Source organism: Anser anser (assembly GCF_964211835.1).
Source record: "Anser anser genome assembly, chromosome: 3".
Classification (NCBI taxonomy): Eukaryota; Metazoa; Chordata; class Aves; order Anseriformes; family Anatidae; genus Anser; species Anser anser.
Window position 1 is genome coordinate 60,068,981 of NC_139722.1, and position 12,813 is coordinate 60,081,793.

Here is a 12,813-nt window from a genome sequence, read left to right on the forward strand (position 1 = left end):
GAAGAATTTCAGAAGGATTTCCTCTCTTTTGGCTCTTCGGAACTGTGCTGGGAAGATGTGAAGGTGAGTCCAATCCCTTAACTTTTATTTTTATACTAAAAAAGAGTGTGGTGGGAGTTGTAAAGCAATTTTGTATAAAAGTAAAGCCATAAAGCATAGGTACTTTCAGAAATCTACTACAGCAAGGCAATCTGGCTGAAGGAGTTCAGGCTAGAGATTACACCCAAACAGTAACGCCCAGCGCAGGGTCAAAGTTAGCAGAAAATGTCACGGGCTGTAGGTTGGTGCAGAAGTGCATCCAGACGCTTTTGCCAAAATCATCTGTCCTAGATGCAGGATTTTATGTTTGTCCTTGTTTGCTTCAGGAAGCACCTGCTGTCCCACTTCTGCCGCCGGCTGAGGTCCCCCCAGGTGTCGGTCGGTCTGTGTGCCAGCACTCCAAGCACGCTGCTCTCTCGGGCAGGGGGGGACAGCCTCCGCCGCCGCCCTGTCCTGCATGAGCTCTCCCACCATCCACCGCTACCTCTCTGCCAGTGCATCTGGGACACTGTCTTCTAGCTGAGGTCTCCGTCCTTCAGTAAGCTAGTTTAAAGCCCTCCTTACGAGGCTGGCAAGCCTGTTGGCAAAGATTTCCATGCCCCAGTTTGTTAGGTGAATCCTCTCTCTGCCCAACAGTGATCCTCAACGAGAGTCCTGTCATCATAAAAGCCTAGAGGATCCTGGAAGGGTCTAAAATGCCACGTTGACATTAATAGCACATGAGTGTCTGGGCTGATCTTTAGCCAGTGTCTCTCCTAACTGGTCAAAATCCAGAGGGTAGCAAGTGAGGAATTGCTGCCCTCCACAATCAGTTAATTTTTCAGCTGATTCCCTGTTGTGTTCCCTCCTGCTGCAATGTACATGAACTACCATGTCAACAGATCATGCTAGTATCCCTATACATTAATACTCTCCACATTAATCTTCATATTCACATTAGACGCCAATCAAATGTAGTTTCTGTTCGTTAAGTAAAACTGATAGCATCTTTGTACTCTTCTTCCTTTTATACCACTTCTTGTAGCAACCCAAGCCTATTTGCTTTTTGAGCTTTGCATTAGATTACTTTAACCCTGGCACTTTTTGTCTACCTCCCATTTCTCAGTATCTGTAGTTTTGTAACACATGCTTTTCATTGTTCCTGTAGCAAGTCTCTTACTATTATCAGATCATGGTCTATTTTTCTTTACTTACGAGAAAACAAGTTGCTCTATCAGAAGTGGCTGTAATGAAGACTTGTTTCATATCAGTTATGTCCTCCCTTCTTATCACAATAACCCAAGCTTCCCCTATAGTCTCCATGCCCTCCCATTACAATACCTTCAGCTCCCTCCCACATCCTACACAATATCCCAATATCTCCTCTTTCAATATTTAGGCCTCCCTATAGTATGTCCCATTTCTGCTCCTCTATTTCCTAACCTCCCACAAGTGAGTCATGTCCCGAATTCTCATAGCTCCCCCATATCTCTTGCTTGACTAAGATAAGAGATAATATGTGTTGATAATACGTGCTGTGACCTATCATTTAATGAGCTGACCAGTATTCATGGCCAGCTGCCACCATTTCATGGAAAAGCATACGCACAGCACTGTTTCTTCGTTCCCTCCTTTGGGAGCTACGTGAATCTCTCTTTTCCCCAAAACCACTCATTTTCAGAAAAGGCGTGGGAATATCGTACCTCTGAATCCTCCTACTTTGAACTAAATTTGACTGAAATTAGGTGAAGGACTAAGAAGCAGTCAGGTGAGAGGCTAACAGGCGTGGGCAGTGTGGTTGTATAGGCAAATCCATTTGCAGAGCTGCCTGTTCTTCCTATTTCTGTTAATGTCACTCAGCTGTCATTACGTGAGAGCTCTGATTTTTTCTCCTCCAAGGGATAACTGTACCACTGAGAGGTTAATCAGAAACCCTGTGAAAGACAAGGCCACAGGAAATTGATAATGCTTTGGCTTTAGCCCAAACCTAAGCATTAGCAAAAAAAAAAAAACACAACACATTGGCTTGCTTCAGACAGGCACCAGGTCAGTGACCACTACATAACTTGCACAGTATTTGGGCAGGGAGGAAAATCAGAACTTCTCAGCCTTCTAGTCCTCAGCTGAACATTCTGCTTCCAACCGCTTTTAGGACTTAAAGGGACAATTTGTGATATCAGCTAATCTTATCAGATCCAGCTAATGCATTTTTAATTTCTCACTTCCCCTTATCCTGTATATTCAGGCACCTCATGAACCCAAAGAATATATCCATGTATCGGTACTAGGCTAGTGGCATTGGTTAGATACAATTTTAGGTCCACCAAAAAAGTGTTGCATTTTCAAATGTTATAGAGACCATTAAATGCTCACTTATCTAGTATTATATTAGACTCCCCTGTCAACTGTACAAACAGAAATATTCTTTCTAGAGTTTGGTTGCTGAAGATTTCAGCAAAACACCTCATGAACTGACTGGGAACAATTTCAGATTCAAAACTGTGTTTTACATTACGTTTTTACAGACACTGAATAGATTTTCTCCCAGTATTTCATTGGTAACTCCATGGAATCAAATTTTCAAGTTTTTTTTTTTTTTTTTTAACAATGCTAACCAGCTAGGAACAGGTGACCACTTACGTATTTAGCCTCCTAACGATAGCTGTTATTTAGCTGAAACACATACAGTAAGCAAAACAGCCAACAGCCTTATCATAAAGCTTCTCTGAGATTCTCCAAAACTTGGATTTTTGTGTCAAATCCAGGCTTTGGTTTCCATGGGTCTATACAGACCCCATGAAAACAGTGTGAAAGACATTGAGGGCAAACACAGCATGAAATGGGTCAAAAAGGTTGTAAAGTATTTCCAAACAAACTATCTCCCAGAAAGGGAAGGCACAGACAAGCCAAATACAGAAACTCCCTTAATTTTCACTAGTCTCTCAGCTTCTAACATCCAGAATGCATGCAGCTTTGCGGCTTCCTCCCTAATACAGCCATTTTTTATTTTTTTCCCCCTCCAATCCTACTCCCTTTAAAAGCGAAAGTAAGAATTTGTATATATGGATAAACAATCAGCTCCTTCAGATCTGGTCTATATGCACAGGCTGATCTGCAAAAACAGAAGGCGAGATTTGGCTTGGCTTCGCCCACAGAATGTAGTGACAGCGTTTGGCTTCCAAAGGGCACAAAGTCTTTATTTAAGCAGGAAAATAGTGTCTTGCATTCCTCGCCTCGGAGAAACAGCCTCTCGTGTACACCCAAGAGGTTGATTCCCAATAGGAGATTGTACAGCCACAGTAGAAGCATTATTGCCAACGGTAAGGGTGGGCCAGAGTGATGTCAGGAGACCGGGTGATTGCATAAAGAATGGATGTTTCAAGGAAGATGATGTTTTTCCCTGGACCGCAGCTAAACGGATAAAAATTAGTGCTTTGGGTGGTATAAAGTTCCTCTGGTGGTCCCAAAATACAAATGATTATTTTGAGGAGTCTGAGGAGTAGTCAGCTCAAAGCACTCCTGTGGAGTTAGAGGCGTTCTGTTTAGCTGCCAAATTTTGGTAAAATAAGAGTGAAAACAACAAATGGACATAACATATATGGAATGTACATTACATATATGGGATGTACATGACATATATGAGATGTACGTGACATATATGAGATGTATGTGACATGTACGAGATGTACACAACAACAAATGTACATCTCGTGTCAGGACACGCTATCTGGATGCCTCCACTGCGTACAGGGCAGCTGGACAACAGCACACCGCAGAGTACAAGCTGCAGGAACAGCACAGGGCACAACACACAACCGAAACCCGCGCAGGGAACCCTCATTCCCCTCAGCGCCGCCATGAGCGCCGCCCCTGGGCGGGCCAGCGGCGGGGCGGGGAGCACCGACAGGGCGGCCCACCCCCGCCCCTCCCGCCATGCCCCACGCGGGGCTCCGCGCGCGGGGCACGCCGGGGGCTGTAGTCCCGGGGGAGCGCCGGGCCCCGTCCCCCGGCCGTCCCGCAGCGGGGCGCCCCGCCGGCCCCGCCGGGCATGCAGCGGCTGCTGCGCCGCCTGCTCCCCGCGCTGCGCCCCGCGCTGCGCCCCCGCGCCCTCCTGGCCCCGCCGCGGCCCATGGCGCTGCGCCCGGCGGCGGCGGCAGCGGGGGGCGGCGGGTCCCCCCCCGCTGGGTCCCCCCCCCGGGAGCACGGTGAGGAAGCGGCCGGAGGGAGGGAGAGGAGGCGGCCGGGCCGGGCTCGGCACCCCCGCGCCGTCCCGGGGCTGCGGCCCGCGTAACGGGACCGGGTGGGCTCCAGGGGACGCCCGGGCCTGATCCACCCGGCCTCGGGCGGGCAGGTGGCAAGTAATAAAACGTGGTTTACGGCTCCCCGCTGGGTGAGCTTCCCTTTCCGAGCTAGGTGTATCTTTTTTTTTTTTTTTTCATGGTTATTTTTTATTTCCTGCTGGAACAGATGGCTCGTGGAGATCAGGAAGCACTTAAAGACAAGCATGGGGATAACGTAGATGCCTGCTCGTATATAAACCCCAGGCAATACCATTAAACGTGCAGTTAAAAAGAGTTCATCCTACAATAGCTTGGTGATCAAGGAGCTCCTACTTCTTGGGTTACTGAGGTCTCAGGTTACCTGCATTATGTCAGGAATCCTGAAAAGCTTTGTCCTCACCTTGTGTTAGTGACTAGGGTACAATCCTTGGACTTTGTTGCTGCTTCCTGCGGTATTTTATGCCAGGAAAGGGGTGGGATGAGGCTTTCTGCCCGGGTCTCAGCGCGTGTTCAGCAGCAGTGCCCCTTCGGACGAGCCGGCCGCTCGGAGAAGGGGCGCTGCTGACGGCAAGCTGTGCCGCTGCCGTGCCCACCTGCCCCTGGGAGCCGGCAGAAACGTGCAGGCTGCCTCCGGTGTATGGCTTTTCCTGCGGACGTCTGCAGTATACACCCCTCAGATTCATGCGAGCCCCGGTCTGCAGCCGGTGCTACCATGACAGATCCCTTTTGCTCTCGGCTGGGCACGGTTCCGCATTTCGGGATCTCGTTGGTAACTTCTGTGCCCCAGACCGACCTACCTGGTTGCCAGTTTCATGGATTTTTTTTTTTTTGCCCCTTACTTGGTGATCTCTTTGAAGGAGAAAACATTGTTTTCTGTGTGCTGGTAGTTCACCAGCAACAATCTGTTGCGTAAGCTTTAATGTATATGTTAAGTAATAAATTTATTATTGCTTTAGCATCTCTTTGTTGCACATAGTTTTTAGTGTCTACAGGGGGAACAAGCAACCAGACTAAATAGTTTGCTGCTTTTTAGTTAGCCTCTGGCACAAAGTTAGGTGTCAGATCACAACCACAGAGTGATTTATGCCTCCCTACTTTAGGCTGGAGTGAATTAGCATTGAACCAGCTTGTTCTTTTACTTATCATCCCTAGCATAAAGTGATAAACACACACACACACAAAAACACTTTGTAGGGTGCTAATAGCCCAGGCTGGGTCTGTACCATTGATTTTACACGGATAGTGCAGCTTTGCATGGCACAAGAAAATAATATGCACTTTCACTGCCAAATTTCCCCCTTGGGCCAGATTTGGACTATCTGCACTGGTCACAAGAGGAGCTTTGAAAGTGTGTTGTCTGTAGTAATGAGCTGTCCTGGGATAAACTGCAATTCTGACATAAGGCTTCTGCCACTACAGTAATCCCATTGTGGAGTTGTCCCAGAAGAATATTGCTGGATGTTTGGTTACGTGCACATTTTCTGTTGCTAGAGGAGATTTTGATTTTTTATTTCTTGAGGTATAGCTTAGTACACAGCTATTAGCGTTTACTGATGCAGAAATATGAAGCAAATATAGGGAAATGACTCTGCATAATTAGTACTCTTGGGGAAAAAAGGCCTTTTTGAAAACTTGTTAGTAGAGTTTGTTCTGTCATTGTGGTATTTTTCTGAGATTCATGTTTATACATGCACGGTGAATTTAGATTTGTATTGATTCCATCTTAAATGCTATTAGTTTCTAGAACAGGTTGAAATCGTTGCCGTCTATAACATGTTAATACTGTGTGGGAGATGCAGGAATAGAATAATCATCTCATTCTTGCATGATGTAGTCAGCTGAGAATTCTTTGTTTTATCTGGAACTGTAGGATTCCCGTTGTGCTCCTCCATGCCTCATTTTCGGTGTGTTTACACTGCAAGTCATTTGCCAGTGTTTGTCTGCATTGAATTTCATATGCCACTGCTGTTATCTAGAGTGAACTTTACATGATATGTAAAGGCTTACTGTTTTATACTTGGCCATAACTGTCCTCTTTGCACGTAATTAATTGCATTTACTTAGAACTGAACAAGAACAAGTTACTAAACATAGAAAGCTAAATTCGCTTTTTATGCTATTTCACATCGAGTGTTGAAGTCCTTTTGCTGATATGTTGACAAGGAAATGCTGGTAAATAGAGGAATTTATAAATTGTATATTGCTTGTGTATAATGCCACTTGGCTGTTTATATTGAAAACTCAGACCCAGTGTCTTAAAATATATTACAGATGGGCTGGAAAATGTACAGCAAAAGAAGAAAATTTTTGCCGAGATTAAAAAAACGACACAACAGAGAAAAAAGCCACGTCCATCTGCTGATTCAGTAGACTCTCTGATGGCAGAAATGCCGTTTGCCAACACAGATATCGAAGAAGAATTTGCTAGTAAGTAAATTTAAACAGAAAGAGTGTTTGTGGTTCTTGGTTCTGCCTGGTGGAGTGCACAGGTGGGCCGTGTGCGTGGGGTGGTGGAGCTCCTGCAAGCAGTATCAAGTCCGGTGTATCCGTTGTTAGTAGGCAGTCCTGCAGGTACATGAGTGTATTAAAAACTTACTATTTTATGATCCGTTGCAAGAATGAGTTGCAGAATAAAGACAGCTTGTATGTCTATTTGCATTACTACATGCGAACTTTTCAATTGATGGCTTCCAGCTGATGGTTGGAAGAGCTGTTTTCCAACACGTGTGTTACCAGCACGTAGCTATGAATTAGCGCACCTGACATTGGACAGTGGATGACTGCATTCTGGTCAGCTTATGGATGTGTATCGCTCCATGTGGTGGGAGAGGGTCTGCAAAGTCTTGAGGAAATAAGCTGGGAGAAAAGTGATTTATGGTACAGAGAAGAACTGAGCGCATGCACTTTTCTTCCTGTGGGAAGGAGTCTTTGGGAAAGGAGACAGACAGTAGGTCTTGTTTGGAATAAATCTTCTTCTGGGCTGGGTTTGTTCCATGAACTGTAGGTTGGCCAGTCCTAGTCTATTGCAACCTTTTCCTTTAATAATCCTGTGTATGATCTTGTTTTGAAGTCACGTCCATTTTCATGTGTGGGCAGTTGCAGGCCAAGTCCGCTGCAGAGAGTTGACAAAATGAAACATGGGAGTAGCTTGGAAGCTGTGTTAGCAGTTTATGAGCCCTGCTTGGAGGTAGACGCTTTTATTTCAAGTATGGTACTCCACCTGCGTGACTGTTAATTCAGGTTGGAGTCGGATCCCAATCAGACAGTTCAGTGCATGGGCAGATCAGATGCTTCAGTCAGTTGACTGAAGGCAGTTCCTGTAGGCATGACGTTATGTGTATCTTTGTTCCGATTTGTCCATATGCTGATTTTTTTAATTAATTTTTTCTTTTCAGTGCATGCAACCTCTGAAGTAAATACAGAAAAGAAAAGAAAGAGGACTACTGGAAGGGAAATCCCAGAAGGCAGTGAGAGAAAGAAGAAAAAGAAAAAACAGTATCAGCCAAATTATTTCATTTCTATTCCAATTACTAATCCAGAGGTGATGTTCTTTATGATTGTAATTTGGTATAACCAGAATTACTTTGACAGCTATATGTGTTTGTAAGAAGAGAGGTTTATGTTTGTCTTTTTATTCAGTTTTATGGATTTCATCCTGTTTTGATTGAGGCTGGCTTAGATTTCCCCTCTGCACTTTTCCAGTATTGTATATTTTGTCATTCATTTAGAATAAGGAAGAGAGACATTTCATTTAATAGGAAAAACTCTGCATTATTTTTAGCTCTGCTTATAGGTAGGAATCTAAATTTGGATCTGTTGTTGTTTTAACTAGGCATTTTGCAGTTTAAAAGGTTTCCCGTAGAATAGATCATCTTACTTAAAATTCAAACAAGCTGTTGTTTTAGTGACAAGCTGTTTAAATGGATTCAAGAAGTGCGGTGGACTTTTAAAGAACATGTATTTTCCTATAGTTGGCGTATGTTGTTTCATTTAACCTAACAGTGAACAAAGATGATGTTTTTATGTGCTGTGGGATGTGTCTGATACAGCTTTGGCATCTTTTGTGTCTTCAGCAAGGAAAGTAGGTATGTTATGTTTAAAAAGTTAAAAACAACAGTTTACCACCATTTCCAAATTTAGATTTATATTTTAATATCAGAATCTATATCTTTCAGGTGATTTTTAACTCATTCTACATCTGTACTGTTTTCAGAGAAAGTCGAAAATTGAGAGAATCTGAAATGAAAATGATGTAATCTGGATTTGAAAGTTATGATGCAGTCTTTGATGCTTCAAAAACATTGTGTGAAGAAGAGATTGCAGAGGCTCTCTTCTTCCTCTTCAGAATAGATCTCAGATAGCCTGACACAACTATTTTTAATGCCATCTTGGTCTGAAATGGCTTTTCTTCCCATCTCTTCCATGATTTAACAGCAACAATTAATGTAAGGGTTACCTAATCTGTTCATTGAGAATTGCTGCTCACAATTGTTATGTTGAATTGCTGGCTGAGTAGAAAAAAATCTTAACTAAACATTCATTTTTATATGCCCTGTATTGTTTACAAAGGTGAAGGAACAACTCTAAATCTCAGAGCATTTGGGAATTCCAAGACTTTGCTAAAAAGTTTTGTTTATACTTGCCTCAGATGTAGAGTTGTTATGAAAGTACAAAATACACGTTGGAATTTGTATAGGCAACATTAGCCAAAATGTAGACTTAAGACACCTGGCTTCTTGATAGCCAGAGGGGATCTGGTAATTACTAGTAGCATTTCAGTTAGTAAGGAGAGGTCTTCCCTTTGTGAGGATCTAATTTTATTCCAGTGAAGTGTTTTAGGCATTACTACTCTTCCTTCATATTTTATATATGCTTTTAAGCTTTACACAATCATTTTGTAGTAAGGAATATCCCTGGAACATTTAATGAACTGTTCCTGCTGGAAATTAAACATTTTCCTTGCTTTCATTTTAATTATGTTTCAAATCTTCAAAAGTAAAATGAGGTATTCCGTTAATTTGGGATTTATATTTAACATTTTATTGGTTCTGTAAGAATAATTAAATGTTATCAGTTGGTAGGTTAGTCTTTCGGGTTCTTCCAGTCTTGATTATAATTTCAATTAATCTGTTAAATCTTTAAAGCTCACAGTATTCACTTCCCAGTAGCGATCTTGCAGTAAGCAGAACCATTTTTTTATTACTCTTCGGAATAACATATCCCAGGAAGTGGGAGAGGTTACCTTGAAATCACTATTTCAGTTCTTATTTTGGGGGAAGTTTTAAAAATAATCTGAGTGGAGAATGGTTGAGTATGATCTGCCCTCAGACGTTTCTTTTTGGAAATGAAAGTTAGGAAATCTCAGGTTAAATGAAGTTGTTGTCAGCATGACAGCAGTTGAAATTTAACATAAAATTTCATAAGGTAATGTAAATAGCAAGTTAAAGCAATTTAAAGTTCTCATTCGTGCATGGGCTATAACTAGGTATTACAAAGATTCAGGAAGAGTCCTAGCTAGCTTGATTAAAATTCAGTGCTCTCAGCTGTTAAAAGCACCTTGGATTTATTGAAGAGAACAGAATTGGTCTGAAGTCGTGACAGCACAGCTAAGCTCTAGCTGTTGTATTACATTTTGATCACATAAGTTCTGGGAAAACACACTTAAAATAAATTCCTGAATTCACAAAAATGGATTTGAAAAGTTCTTTTTTCCCTTCTCTCTATACAATCTCAACATAGATCATATCGAATGTTGTTGTTCCAGCCAGAGAACACGGTCAGTCGTCTTTCTATTTTGCTGTTACCAAGAAGGCAGCTCATTTTATACTTCTCTGCTGGGTTCAACAACAGCTTGTCTCTGGACCTGCTAACTGTCCATCTTTGGAATTAATCTTCTTCCAAAGGTGCGTTATTCATTAGGTTTTAGCTTGTCAGAGGTCCTAATTTCCTACGGTGTTTTGTGGAATTGTTGGTGAAATGAGAGCCTTGAAGGAACGTGCTTGTGTTACAGGCTGCAGTGTGAGTATGGCAATTACCTGTTCTTTGAGATCTGACAGACAGATGATGAATAAATATATGCATATTTTTTAGGCAGTCAACCCCCGATAACTGAAGATCCGCCACAGCATGTGTTCTTTCTTGCCTGAGCTAGAACTGAGCTATAGGAGGGACCTGGGGGTAGTGCGGGGAGTTTAGGAAATGAGTAGGAAGAGATTTGGAAGTACTACTGAAGGAAACTGTATGGGTGAGGGAAAGTGGAGTGTTGGCTGAATAACTGAATGCTGAGTAATACTGATCTTTTTCTGAGCTAGGATATGGTTTTATCACTGTGATAACACAGCTCCAAACCTGTTTAATGTATTCTGAAGGGTGTGTATACTTACACATAGATATATTTTTTTTCCTTTGCCAGCTCTCATGTACAAATTAAATTTAGAAACAGTAGTCAAAAATAGTTGAAAATGGAACGAAACTGCAATTGTTATGATAGAGCATTTCATTTTTTTTTTCCTTTACCAGGGTAATTGCATTTGCTTTAGTTTATAAACTTAAATAATTATGCAGTCAATACACTGTAGCTATCAGGGATTGTGTTTACCAGTTTCTTGTGTAAACATGGGTTAAATTTCTCCTGCATCTTAGACTACAATAGAAGCATCACGTATCTATGATAAGTTCTGACTATGAAGGAAATGGTCTTATTACAACAAGAGTTATAACCAGAGTGCTGGTGCAATTTTCTTCATGTGTCTCATACTACAAAGACATTTCTGATTTTGTAGGTGCCATATTACTTTTTTTCTGGCAAGTGGCTTTTCTTTCCTCCTTCCCATCCTTCCTGGAGTTGGTCCTCTTCAGCTATAACTTGTTTTTATTTATATGGTGCTTTACCTTAAATAAATAAAGTGCTACTAGATATATTAGGTAAATCTCCTGCATGGCAAAACTCATGATAAGAACGTGGGTCACAGAAGTGCTGACCACTCCCATTATAGTGTACTTTTCCAGGAAATTTGTGTGTTAATTATCATTAGCAGAGTAACTCAATTATAGTTTTTTTTTTTTAGCCCAACAGCTACTTGTGCTTGTTGTAAAAATTAATATATATAGTATATTCGTTAAGCATTCACCAATGAGTTTCAAATAAAAATCAGATTCAAGTTTTCTACATGCTTCTTTTAGACTATATACCCCAAAGCTGGTTTGACTGTAATATCTTTGCTTACCATCGTTTAGAAATAACTCATTTTGTCATGTGGTCAAGGTTATTGGATTTGATTTAATTTCCACTAACATATTCAAGCATTCATGGATGTTTTTTAAAAGTACTGTAGTACAAATATCATAACTGCAAGCACAGTAAGCAATTTGGATGCAATTTATAATGCATGTATAGCTGTACAAATAATTTTAATTGAAGAAAAATGTGAACCAAACACTTTTAAAGAAAAAGACTGGTGGTGTTAGAACTGTATAGGTGTTACAGAGATTCATTAAAACGTTTGAAGAGAGTATATAAATTATACAATCTTTTGGACAGTATGATCAGAATTGTAAATCTCCACAAATAACTTACTATTTGCGTGTTTCATATGTGCCTGATACTGCAAAGACCTCTTTAGCTTTTCAGACACTTGTCTGCTCATAGCAGTATACGTGTTTAGCAGACAGTAGAGAAGCTCCCTAAAGAAGCCTCTGATCTGGACTACTGGAAGTGTAAAATTGGATGATTTTAATCTGTTCCGGGAATTTGTCATTTTACGGAACCTAACTCCTGTTAAGATGTGATGGGAAATGTCCTCCTATTTGTTAATCCCTGCATTTGTACCCACTATGAGTTTACTCAGGCCGATTAGCACAGCTTTATCAGAGGATAAAACTTCCTTCTGCTAGGATGGTTTCTGCATAAACATCTGACTTCAGTTTGTGTGCTTTCTTGTTCGCTTGCATTACGGGATGCTGTAATTGCTAACTGCTGTTTCTGTGCCTGTCTGTCTTTCCAGATTACTGATGGTATTCGGGCCGTCCAAGATGCAATAATACAAAAGGATCATAGGCTTTCCAAAGCAATGGTTCGCTGCGGCTCATTGCATGTCACCATGTTGGTGATGCATTTATCCGGTGAAGAAGAAATTGGCATGTAGGTATTTTGGTGTTAAATATGTAAAAGTAGTTTTGTTGGAGGAGTTCGTAAAAAGACTAGGAGGGGTAACTGATGCTTGTTTTTTGTCATCCCTAAATTACTAGGGCTACTGAACATTTAACTCACGTTGTTCTTAAGCTGCTAATCTTAATATCAGCTATTTTCCTAACTTACGGTATGTCATAAGCTCTGCACAAAGTACTCTTTTTGTTTCCTTACATTTTTCATAACTGTGTGCTGAACTTGCATGCACAAATCTTATGTTTGCTAAAGTAGTTATTTCAAAACAATGTTTTGTTGTAGGGGACGTTGAACAGATCAACAGAGGAGCTTTCAGAATTCCGTAGCTCAGCAGATATTATAGGCCAAATT

At 41.5% G+C, this 12,813-nt stretch overlaps 1 protein-coding gene across 2 annotated transcripts in view; it reads left to right on the forward strand.

Annotated features, from left to right (window-relative positions):
- Window positions 1-4,002: 4,002 nt before the first annotated feature.
- AKAP7 (A-kinase anchoring protein 7) overlaps window positions 4,003-12,813 on the forward strand; it is a 91,584-nt gene continuing 82,773 nt past the window's right edge. The window contains exons 1-4 of one of the 2 annotated variants that reach the window (XM_083830699.1): window positions 4,003-4,223; window positions 6,570-6,725; window positions 7,694-7,839; window positions 12,302-12,438. In XM_083830699.1, the coding sequence (XP_083686825.1) occupies window positions 4,067-4,223; window positions 6,570-6,725; window positions 7,694-7,839; window positions 12,302-12,438 (596 nt within the window). In that variant the 5' untranslated portion in view covers window positions 4,003-4,066. The remainder of the gene's footprint in view (window positions 4,224-6,569; window positions 6,726-7,693; window positions 7,840-12,301; window positions 12,439-12,813) is intronic. The other variant, XM_083830698.1, reaches the window with a different exon arrangement.